Source organism: Chlamydotis macqueenii, chromosome 1 (genome assembly GCF_036417535.1).
Source record: "Chlamydotis macqueenii isolate bChlMac1 chromosome 1, bChlMac1.mat, whole genome shotgun sequence".
Lineage (NCBI taxonomy): Eukaryota > Metazoa > Chordata > Aves > Otidiformes > Otididae > Chlamydotis > Chlamydotis macqueenii.
In genome coordinates, this window is record NC_141556.1 from 27,144,329 (window position 1) to 27,157,202 (window position 12,874).

The window sequence follows — 12,874 nt, forward strand, 5'->3', positions numbered from 1 at the left end:
GATGCCCTAACAGCAAAGATGGCAGAAACTAAACAGCTGCAATAATTACTCTCTTGGAGAATTCTTACTCATTTAATGTCTCATTCTCTTCTCTGTAATTCCAGTGTGAACTCTTAATATGCTTCTGGACCAACAGGAAATGTGCAGACAGCTAATCATCTACAAAACTACCATATCATGAAATATAAGACACCTGCTACAAATTTTCTTTGCATATAGTATGCAGTCTGTGAAGACTTTAGTCTGTTCCTAACATTTTCAAGTCTCTCATAGTAAGAACAAGACGGACACTGAAAACATTCTAAGTATCTACAAATTGTTTTAAAGCTGATTACAATTTTCAGATAAGATTAGGCAGGAGGTTGAAAGGTCTGACTTTAGAAGAAAAAAATATATATATTTTTAGCTGTATTTTATATTATGTAACTCCTTATCTCTGTATTGATTCCTATATATTTAACAAACAATTTATTAGTTACATCTGTTTCAATGTGTTTATGTAGTGTAACTAAGAGGTATACATTTCAGGCCAAGCTCCTTTTCAGAAGAAATGGTCAAAAAGTATTTACTTACTACGAAATCAAGATAACCTTTTGGGCCAAAATTTTCTGAGGTGACTAATGATGTCAGTTGACTAACATCAGCCACCTTAAAAAGATTGCCTGTGCTTCCTATAAACTAGCACCTTTTGGAAGAAGTGAAGTTGGGTACTAAAAGTCACTATTTACTCTTAAAATTCAGTTTAACATAAAGTACTGTATGAAGGCTACGAAATACATGAATAAACAGAAATATAGAGCAATATGCTGTTGTTCCAAGAAATTACACAGTGTTTTTCACCTGTAAAAGATTAAATGCCCACTTTTCATCCAGAGGTCAACTTCAAGGACCAGAAATGGAATGACAGACATGTCAGTACCATGGAGTAACTGCAACACATCTCTCCATGGTCCTTCCTCTCTAAAGATCTGAGCTCCTCACTTTTGTAAACCATCCAGAAGTCCAGTATATCATAAAAAAAAATCCTACTTGAAGCCCCTGTGTCCAAGGCACCATCTGAGGCTGGAAATTCTCTAACTTATGTGGGTGCGCATTGACATTATCAAGGGGAGGCTGGGTGGTATAGAGAAGTGGTGGTACAGAAGCCCCTCCTGAAGCCACACTCAGAGCTGGCAGCCACTTTTCAGCCCCTCCTGCTCTGTGCCAATGCACTTAATTTTGTGATTCAACTGGTTGCTTCCTTTGCTGTAATACTGAAGGTTCGGGATGTCAAATTTGATGATGTTACTAGCTATCCAGCACACACAGGTAACAAAAACACCATACTTACATTTGCTTGCACAAACTTAACCCAGTTATCCTGGACATAAGCACCATGATAGTGTTTAATTACTCTTACTGTGTATTTTTCATAGAATTGCTGACATTTTCTGTGCTCAGGGTGGATTGAGTGCACAAATTAAGGTTTCACAGACAACCATAAGCCTGCTAGAGCCTGAAAATTGCTTCAAGGGCTCAGTTGCTCTATACTTTTATTTTCTCCAAAAATAAGCAAATCATCCTAAGTATCATTTTATAACCAACAAGTGCTTAAAATACTACCCCCAAGCTTTATAAAGCTTCAGGTTTTCAGGTATAGACTTGTGTACACTTATGAAACAAGACATCGCAGACATTTCACTAAGCACAATTTTTATCATTAATCTTCAAATTATGTAAGATAGCTAGAGGCTGTGAATTCAGGTCCTGAGAAACGTGAAGATGTCCAAAGTTTATTAGTGCTTGTACTTATGTAATTAATTGTTATTATTTTTGCCTGAGGTAGCCATTGTAGACTAGAAATAATCTAGACTGTTTGCTTTATTTATCTTTTTGTTCATTTACTGGAAGCGAATCTTCATGTATTTTCTTAGGTTTAAGAAGCATCTAACATAATCACAGCAGCTAAATCTGCTTATTCAATTTTTTTAAAAACTAACAAACATCTAGACTTTCAATTAGAGAGCTGTATAATTCCAGTTGTTAATTTTTCATGTTTCTGTGACCTTTCTTAATGTATGCAACTAACTTTTCAAATGTCACATTGGTTAATGAGTCTCATTAACTTCTTCACACAACAATATGGTGTATGTATTTACCCTCTCAGCAGTTGGAAAAAACCTGGCAAAGCGTCACTTCACCCCTGTTTCCATCATTCTTTACTGCCTTTTCACTACGTGAGCCCATGTTTTCAAGATGGCTAAAGGTACTTCACTGCAAATTGCTAAAACAGCATCCAGCATTTTCTGAATATCAGATCTCTTTTGGCGCTGCCGTCTTTTCTTTTCTGTTAAGTACATGCTACACTATTTTCTGCCATGACAAAGAAAAGGTGTAATCTGAGCATTGCTAGCTCAGGCACAGAATCAAGCAAAAACACTGAAACAGAATTTTGTTGGCATTAGGGCCATATTCTAGCCAATGTTAAGTACCGAGTACATAGTTCTGAAAGGGAGGAAAAAAACTCAAAAACCAAAGAACTCCCTGGAAGACTCTTCCTTTAGAAATGGCTATTCTCTCCAAAGAAACTTACTGTGTTGGGCTTCATACTGGGCACCATGGTGCTGCAACTGCTGACTGCGCCTGTAACAGCCCTCTCCAGCTTTCAAAGCTTGCTTGAACAGCTTCTCTGCTTCTACAATTGTTGTCGCTTCCTCTTCAGCCAAGAGAATATAGGCAGTAGCACACCTGCAAAAATATCAGAGGAAAAAAACATGAGAAAGTTGCATGGAGTAAAAACTATACAGAGACAGGCAGACTGGCAAGGATGTACCAAATACACAGGCAATGGAGTTTTGTCCATATATCTTTCTGATAAACTATCCTGATGAACAAATGTTCTGGGAATGAGATCAAGACTCTCATTTGTAGCTACTGTATCACTCAGCCACTTGAGTAAACCTACTGACAACTGCCCCAGAAACTACAGCACTGTCTCACTAAGCAATCTTAGCCTACATAACTGAAACTCCTTCTGGCAACTAAGACTAGTTTTACACACTATTGTTTTAACACAAAATGTCTCCATTACTGTAATGGTATGAAAAGAATTAATAGACCTGTAACACTTGCCATATGCAAAGAACAGATTATAATGTAACTGTAGAGAATAAAAAAAAAAAAAACACCAAAAAAAAAAACCCCAAACCAGGAAAGCAGCTTTAGGAATACACAGAAAGGTGAAATGCATGGTGGGAGTCACCTCATCCAGTTTTTAGCTGTCTAATTTAGGTCTCCTAAGTATCTCTGCCCCTCTACCTCCACCAAGGAGCATCTTCACAATGCCATTCATTTCACACGTTTAAACATCTGTCTAAGAACAGGGTGAATGGCTGAATGGAGGTGTCTCTCATGGACTATAGAGGGAGCCTAGGCAACTAATTTAAAGTTGATGGTCACATTTTCAGCAGCTGAAGTTAGATGGGATATAGCCTGTTGACTTCTTTCTGATACAAAGCACACCACTGATAAGATTCCTCTTTATACAGAAATACAATTGGGCTGCAGCTGCCTCTATTTGTGTTTCACAAAGAGTCATCAGTTGAGGAACAGGAAACAACATGTCCAGGTGAAAATAAGATTCCAGGCACCAGTATTTGCTGTGGGCCACCCAGCTGGAAAGCAGCTTCACAGAAAAGCCAAGTGTCCCTGGTGGACACCAAGCTGAGCATGAGCCAGCAATGTGCCCTTGCAGTAAAGAAGGCAAATGGTGTCCTGAGCTGCATTGTACCAGTAGGTCGAGAGAGATGATTCTTCCTCTCTACTCTGCACTGATGACGCCACACCTGGAATGCTGTGTCTAGTTCCAGGCTCCCTGGTACAGGAGGGACATGGACTTACTGGAGAGAGTCCAGCCAAGGGCCATGAAGATAACTGAGGGACTGGAGCATCTCTCGTATGAGGAAAGGCTGAGAGAGCTGGGACTGTTCAGCTTGGAGAAGAGAGGGCTCAGTGGGAATCTCATCAATGTTTGTAAATACCTGAAGCAAGGGTGCAAAGAGGATGGAGCCAGGCTCTTCTTAGTGGTGCCCAGTGACAGGACCAGATGCAATGGGCACAAACTAAAACACAGGAGGCTCTACCTGAACATCAGGAAACATTTTCTTACTGTGAGGGTGACTGAGCACTGGCACAGGTTGTCCAGGGAGGTTGTGAGTCTCCCTCCTTGGAGATATTCAAAAGCTGTCTGGTCATGGTCCTGTTCAATGTGCTGTACGTGCCCCTATTTGAGCAGAAGGGCTGAACCAGAGAACTTCCTGAGGTCCCTGCCAACCTCAACCATTCTGTTATTCTGTGGTATGTGAGTAGAATGGGATAGGTTTATAGGTCACTTCTGCAAAAGCATTTTATGCTATTCTTCTCTCAGCTGAACTGCTGTCCAGGAAAAAACAATTATTTTTCTCCTTCTGATGAAATGCATGAAGGACAATTCGTAAGGCACCAGTTTATAGAATTCTAGAATGCAGTAATCTCTGACAACAACCTAAGGGACTCTCTCCACTTTACGCACTTTGGTAACATTTATATAGTTTGTCATGCCAGTAAAGCATCACAGCATTGAGTTTATTGTGGGATCTCAGAATACTACACTTTTCATTCAGAAAATAAATAACGGACTCAAAGTCCGGAAGTCCCGGAAAATTACATCATATTCTCTCACACTATGAAATGAATATTTCAGAAGGTGTTTATGAGTCTTTTCTTTCTTCCCTCTTTTCAGGACAACTGAGAAATCCAAAAGGGAACTTTCCATCCCATAAATGTGTATTTCTTATGCTCATTAGGAGGCAACTTAATTAATACTTTGATATGCAGATCCAAAGCACACTGACACCAACAGGAAGACTCCCATTGTCGTTACTGCCCTAAGGATCTTCTGAGTGTCTAGCACAACATGCAGTTGTGGTTTTTTTCCTTCCATTGTAGGCCTTCCTGTGACAGGCCTGTAACTATGGTTAAAAATTACTCTAGCAAACCCCCTGCCTTAAGCTATCATCAAATGGATTTTTAAATTACAAGAAATAAATATTAATGTTGTTGTCACTTACTCATTCAATTCCAAAGCTTCATGTGCTGCAGAAATTCGGGCTTGGGGGTTTCTCTCTCTCCAGGCTTTTTGCATTACTATTCAATAAAAAAAAAGGCAGAACAGGGGCACATCAGTCATTACAGCATTAACAGGGAGAATCTACTGCATTATAACAACGGAATTTATTGCTCTCAGCTTGGCTCACTCCAGAGCATCTCAAAGAGCTCAGTGATCACTCAAAAGACACAAAATCAACATGAACTTTTCTCCCAAATACTCAGCTTTATTCTTTCGTTTAATTAAACTTTTTTTCCATGGGAAAATCTGGCTTAGAGATCATGCCATCTGCACTGTCACATTCAGAGGTGACAAGCAGCTTCTTCCTCTTGGGGAAGTAGATTCCACAGGGCACAAAAGAATACAAGGATAGTTGAGATCCTTATTCTAGTTCCTTACTGTGCTGTTGCTTTAGGTGAATTTTACATGGAAAGAACATCCAGACTAATCAGACCACCTCATAATTAGCCTTGGTTCTAAAAACAGGATTCATGTTTATTGTGTGTCAAAAAAGCACAGTATGTTCTCCTTTGTACTTCTGCCCTCAGAATGGAGTGCCCAACTGTCATTATCTCTCCCTTCCCAAGATCCAAAGAAGTTTTGTCTTTTCAGAGGAAAATCCTGATGATTGAAATCATTGCTGTACATTTTTAGCAGAACCAAAGTCTGCACGTGGATTTGACAGCAAAAGCTTAATACAACTAAAGCTGCTTACATCTAATTCAGTTGTAAATGCGTTGTTCCCATTTTTTATAGAGCTTCTAACTACATCAGGGAATCAAACAGAGGACTCAAGTTTTACATAAGCTCTCTCTTTTCTCTCAGCGTAGACTAAATGGGACCTGGATAATGTAACTCAACATACTACACTGCAGCTGGAGGCAAACGAAGCTATACACTTTGAAGCCACTACAAGAAACAGGAGGAAAAAACAAGACTTTACACTTGCAAATGGCACCTTGAATGACTTCAGCAAGAAAGTAGAACAAAATAGTGACACAGATTAGGTAGTTTATACTACCTACATAGGCACTTTTTCAGACCTAGAATACTAATACTATGAATCCAACAGCGACAGCTTTCCAGGCACAATCAAACTTAAGCCTTTGCTTATCTACCAGAGAGAACTGATGCCTGACTGCATTTTTCTTGCATCAGTTTAAAACAATCATTAACCTATTAGCAAAAACAGTTTTTCACAAGGTCTCTTACTAGCGTCTGCAGGTCGTAAATGATCCGTGTCACACGTAAAGAATGTCTGATGGTCCTGTGCTGAAAGATTCATATCATAGTAAGTCAAAGGTTCTCTCCCTGTTACCCATGTATACCTGTAAATATGCCAACAAAGAGACATTTTAGTTAATAAGGTCACATTCAGCAAAATGAATCTAGAAAAGAACCCTCGACATTAGAGATGGGCATAGCCTAAGCTCACCCAGCCAGTTTCCTAACCAACATGCACTGCATTTCACTCTCCTGTGATGGAGCAACAGCCGTTGGATCTAAGCTAATGAGGATGTTTGAAAGTACGCACTGGGAATTGGTAACACACATATTCAAACAGTAAGACTATAGGAAACATAGATATAATTCATTAGGTTGCATGCTAGAACTGATTTGAACAGAATTACTGTATTAACAGTACCAGGTACACCGCACATGGGTTTTTCATTTTTTTAGAAGATCAAAAAAAAATTGCAGAAATAATAAGTGCATGAGCATGAACTTAAATTCTTTTTCATTCAGAAACACTTTTACAAATGACAGAAAAACCTGGCATGAGCACATCTGCCCACAGTTGGTTTTCTTTTTCCATCTCTGAGTTAGATTAATGGAAAAGTACAATTAAGGTCCTTAACCCACTGCTGTGCCTGAAACTGTAACATCGTAGCACTTACCGATTATATTCAGCTCCTCTGAACAGATTTAAAGGATTTCGCCAGACTTTGCATTCTGTCATAAACAGAAACAACAATAGTGAATCTCTCCCAAATTACAATGGTATTCGAGCTTTATCAGAAAACACCAGTTACCTTCTAATGAGCCTCATCAAATAACTTTTATTTTTTATAGGTGCAAATGAAAAAAAAAATCAAGAACATAGAGAGGTAGGTAACCAGACTGTTCTTCCCTTTTTGTATAATAATTTAATTATAAATTAGCATCAACAAATGTTATCAATTAATCACTAACAAAGCTCCAAACGCAAGATGAAAAGATAATACTGATTAGTGCCAGGACTCACATTTGTCATAACGCAGAACTGAAGAGGGATCACACTGGGTTATTGCACTGAAAAACAGCAATTAACTCAGACCCTATGGACTTGCTATTTCTACAGAAAAACTTCACTGTCTAGTTAATCCTGTAAATCACTGAGAATCTCAGCTACAGTTGCCAAATTGAATTCCTCTTTAGCTCATGAAGCAAAAAATCCATGGCAACATTTGCTGACCTTACTTAAGTTACAAGCATCCCAGAGCTGACAAAGGATGCTGAAGCTGACTGGCAGAGAAAGTTCATTGCATTGCAAAGGTTTGGGAACACTAAGAGCATTTCATACATTTCCCTCGGGGGGGGGGGGGATGGGGACACACGCAAATTCTTCACACTACAGGTAGGAAGAAATAAGAAAATCCAAAACAATGTAATTTAGAACTTAAAAAAAAAAAACAATCACAAAAATCAATTTATATAGCTTTTGAAAAGGTGAGGTCTTGATTCTGGCTTTTCTTCCTTTAATTTAATGCCAGTTTTGTTCTCCTCATTTCAACAAAGACAACTCGCTCCAGTGAAGGTGAGATCAGAATCAAACCCAGCATTTGCAACAAAGACTCACTGAGAGGCAGATGTGGCTTCACCACAAATCTGCTGCTGGATGACCCCTCACGTGGTGCTCTGCAAAAACTCATCAGTAGCACTGGCCCTGCAGCATTTCACCAGCGCTTTCTACCACCAAAAGTGAACCAGTACGTTTTTCCCTATGAAATTCTGTGACACCGTTTTCTAAAGAGATGACATCAACAGTTTTCTGGTGGGATACTGAGTCAGTAGGGCATCTACCCTACTTCATACGACACTGGTAACTATACTTCTGTTCCCTTTATGCTTGTTCCATTAAAGAAAGAGACAGAAATACAGAATGACAAGTCAAGCCCTTCTCTTTTCTCATGGGTGTAGCTCCCACTTCTGAGTATGAGGCTAAAGTGGGATGGGGAGAAAGCATTTTACATAAACTATTTGCAATAAAATAATGACACTGTCAGCTACACAAAAACTAGTCAAGTGGCATAGGAGGTGGCCCTCAGCTTGGTGCCTACATCACCTAACATGTGCGTGAAATGGAGACAGGGGAAAGGGAAGATATTTGGGAAGAGAGCACTGATTACACATCTGCATCTTTCAACTAACCACTTCAGCAGGTAGCTAATATTAGAAGGCTCTGCTGGTTTACTCAGCAGAAGCGCTCGATCAACTTTCAGCCGTTCTGTTGTGCAGCCAGAGGGTACGGCTGTTTGACAAGCTTCAATCTGATGGTTTTTACATGATATGACTTTCAAACCATTGTAAATATTAACTCAACATCAGCCTTCTCAGTTCCAGAGGTACAATTCAGTGGCCTGGCTTATGCTATTTGCAACCAACAAGATTAGGCAACAACTATTTGATCACAGTGATACCATTCTTTTTCCTCATCTTATTTAAATGTAAGTAGTTACACTTTATCCAAAGTATGCAGGACTTCAGCACTGCAGCAGGGGAAGGTGGCACTGGGGAACAAAAAGGGGAGGTGAAAAAGGGATTTTATTACCACCTCCTGTCCTGGTGGTAGTTTGGCATGTGTCTGGCTAGTTAAACACTATGTGCTCTTTGTTCCTTTTGTCTGGTTATCTGCGGATAGCGTCGTCTCAGTACAACCACCACTCTTCTGACTTCCCTGAAGACAAAGATATCTGCTGCAATATTCTACCATAGTCAAACAGCTGCATAGGAAAACACGGTGAGCCAAGTGAAAAAGCCATCCGCACCTTGTCGGACAGTGAAAGAAATATCCCAGTGTTGATGCATGGTTGTCATAGTTTCTGTTACATTACAAACCAATAATATAACTATGTCCTTATTTTATATGAGATCAGTAATTAGGATTTATTGAAGACTAATCTTTCAGCTCCTTGTTCAACGATCAAGTTTTGAGCACCGGTATCTTTCTGAAGGCACAAATAACAGGCTATCTGTAGACACACCATCCAGAGGTACTGTGAGAGTCCCAGCTCAGACTCAAATACCAATGCACTGAAAGCAAATGCACTCCTTGACTATTTCTTTATATTAGAAAAGTCAAGATGCTTGGGTAAACCTTGACAGTCGAAATACTATGCCTTCTGCTTCAAAATGAAGGAAGTTATTTCAGAGCTGCTGAAGTGTGACTGAGCACACTGATGAGTGCACACAGGTGTTTCCGAGCCATCCTGTGCTTTCTGCCAGTTCACCCAAATCTAATATCCTGCACCATGTAGTGCTGCTATTCACAGCCTCTCCTCAGATGGGAATGACAACAGCTGAATTTGCTCTGCTATATGAAGGCTTCCCCAAGTAGAAATACCCAGGAGAGGGCAAGGGTTTTTGAGGCCACTTGTTTTATTTAACTTGTGAGTTCAAAGCTAATTTTTCTTTGCTTGTTTTCATGAACACTGAAAAGTAAAAGTAAAATTTGCCAGGTCCAGACATAGGCACCTCAGCTGCTAAACAATAATGTTTTCTCCATAAATTAATTCTTTTTTTTTTTGATTCATTTTTCCTTACTCGTTAGTTCTGATATATTTTAAAGGCCTGCAGAGGAAATAAATGTAATGAAACTGTAATTGATTCTAGGGGCACATCCCTAATGAAAGCTGAATTAACTTCCAATATTAAGATTACAGCCTGTATGCCAAGCTAGGGCTGAAATAGGTAAGCTTTGTTTTACAGATGAGGAACACAAGCTGAGATGCTCCTGCCCTGACTCTCTTTAACAGTGAGTATCTCCAACTCAAGCCAGAAGCAATAGTATTTCAGCACCTTCATCACCCATGGGCTAAGTTTTCAATTCATCCCCCTCAGGTAGCTGAGTCACCCGACCAGGGACACAAGTTCCCCTGGGACTTGTTTGCAAAGATCTGCATTGCAAAGGTCTTCAGTTTGCAAAGATCTGTGCTTGGGGGGGCTGATTCATTTTAGGCTGGCTGGCCTGTCTCTCAGAGGAACCATCCCCAGGCAACCAGGCACCCGACTCAAAGTGCCTCAGCAGAATCCCAAACTCTATGAGGTGAGTGAAGTGACCTGCAGGCACTGAGGACAGTCCTCTTGCGGCAGAGCTGTAACAGGACTCAAGCTGCCTCAGTCAAAAACGGACATCCTCCCTTCCATCACAGAAGAGCTGATTTCTTCTGATTTAACATTGTCTTTTTCACCAGAAAAAGTAAATTTGTATTCATTATAGTAATATATAAACACATAACAAAAATTGCAACTCCTATATTTATACCGCTTACGTAAGGCTCTTAAAACACCTCCTCTGGATTGTTCATCCAGAACAATCACATGCACTAGAAAAGAAGCCCCAGGGTGTCAAGGTCAACTTTAAAGGCTCGAATGGCTTAGAGTCAGATGCCATCAGCCTGATTTGCAGGACCTGCTCCTTGCACTGAAACTCACAAGGGCTGTGAATGCCTGGAAGGTCACCAAAATAGACCCTCAAATGCTTAAAATCAGGCCCCCTAAACTGGAGGCCTTTTTTAAAAACCTGACTGCATTATGACTTGCCCAAAGGCACAAACGAAACTGGCAGCAGAGTCAGGACCAGAACAAGCCCTTAAGCTACCAAAAGCCACCATGCTTCCATTTACTGAAGTGAAATCCAAATGCTGTTTCCATACTACTTACGTTGTCTGAAAAATAGAGCGATGCAAAAGCAGATGGGCATTCCCAACATATTTTTCTGACTAGTTTTCTTTCTGTGTTGGTTTATTCTAAATAATTTAAATAAAAATACTGCCTTTAGAAATGATATTGCAGAAAGAGCACGTGCAATTTAGCAGGGCTTTCAGAACACGGGGGCAATAGATGCATTGGCAATGCAGCCTGAGCAATCAGAACTGCATGAATTTGGAAAGACGTGAATTAGCCAGAAGCAATTAATGAAGCAGGTCTGCCTTTTATTTGGCAATAAAGTTTACAGGAAGCCTTATCCAGTCTCACGGCTCAGCATGAGATGATATTTGTACCGTGGACCTACGGTGGGCCTGCTGCCACGACAGGCCAGGGCAAAAGCTGAGCACAGCACCCTTGGGTGAGGCAAATGGAGGTGTTTGGTGGCAGGAGGGCTGACTGCCCACAACGGCTGTGCCACCACCCAGCACCTTTGTCCTGCGCCCCAGCTCCACAGCTCACCAGTCGCAGCGGGAACCGCCCGTTATGTCCCTCCTGGGGCACTTAACCCGCGACTCCCCCAGCGCTGAGCGAACCCAGGGCATGGGAACCTCCAGAAGCGAAGTTTCGGCTTTACACCGCCTCTAAAGCGGAGTGAGAGGCGGCAGCTCTCACCGGTGGAGGGGAGAGGGAGAGGGGTGAGGGAGGGCCGCCCGCCGCCCCGCCCTCACCTGAGACGCTCTGGCGGTTGGAATCCGCGTCCCCGTTGGCGGCGCTGGCGGTGCTGGGCGCGCTGTTGTCCACCCCGCCCAGCAGAGGGCGCAAGTGGCTCACCGAGACCTGCTCGATGAAGGACGTCCCATACTTGCGGAAGTACCACCACTCGAAGATCTGCAACGCAACGGAGAGCGCAACGCGTCAGCGACCGGCCCGGCCCCGCCCCGCCCCGCCGGCAACGGCTCCCTCGGGGGTTCGCCGGCACCCTAAAAGGGAAGAGGCGCAGGCCGCCGGCCTCCCCGCCGATCCGCACCCCGCCCCGGCAGCCTGAGGGGGAGGCACCGGCCGGTGTCTCCGCGGACCGCGCAGGCCCGCTCGCCGCAGCGGCCGGCCGGGCCTCCCTCCCTCCCTTTCTTCCTCTCTCCCTCCCTTTCTGGGGCACACTCAACTTATTTCTTTTACAGACTTAAAAAAATTGTTAGCAACATTCCTTTTAAACTGATTTCTTGGGGAAAAAAAAAAACAACAAAAAAAACATAACAAAAACCAAAACAGGAGCTCAGCTCCGTCCTGTCTGACATCAGCCACGTACGCGGGGTGCAGCGGCCAGGAGCGTGCTCCTGCCTCCTTCCCCAGCTCCCGCTGCAGGCAAGGGAAGGGGGGGAAAAAGCAGGTTTGCTTCTTTTCCCAGTCATGCTTTCAAAGGAATTCACTGAATTTAATTAAAAAAAAAAATCTTAAAAACACCAAACAAACTCCAGGAAGCTGAATCCTATTCCTTCTAGGATTATTCCCCACCCCCTGGGAACTGTGTTTTGTTTTGTTTGGCTGACTTGGGCTGATTCCAAATTAGTTTTATTTTCAGGCTTTTGGTTCACCTAGCAAATCAGAAAAAAAATGATTATTTACAGAGCTCTACTTGGAAAATCATTCCACAGCCTAAAAGAACCTCTTACAATTGAAATTATATACGTAAACATATACTTGTGGTATCTTCACGAAGAAATTATATTCTTGGGTAAGAATACACATATTTCAGGAAACCACATAAACCTGGAAATGAAGACTGTTTCATATAAAAAGGGAAAAGGTTCTGACTGTAGAAATTGTAAAGGCATGCACGCT

At 41.7% G+C, this 12,874-nt stretch overlaps 1 protein-coding gene across 2 annotated transcripts in view; it reads right to left on the bottom strand.

Annotated features, from left to right (window-relative positions):
* ST7 (suppression of tumorigenicity 7) overlaps positions 1-12,874 on the bottom strand; it is a 153,112-nt gene that overhangs the window by 50,728 nt on the left and 89,510 nt on the right. For both annotated transcript variants that reach the window (XM_086747483.1, XM_086747493.1), the window contains exons 3-7: positions 11,764-11,923; positions 7,024-7,078; positions 6,338-6,453; positions 5,088-5,163; positions 2,573-2,727 (exon numbers count right to left, since the gene is read on the bottom strand). In XM_086747483.1, coding sequence (XP_086603609.1) covers positions 2,573-2,727; positions 5,088-5,163; positions 6,338-6,453; positions 7,024-7,078; positions 11,764-11,923 — 562 coding nt within the window. The remainder of the gene's footprint in view (positions 1-2,572; positions 2,728-5,087; positions 5,164-6,337; positions 6,454-7,023; positions 7,079-11,763; positions 11,924-12,874) is intronic.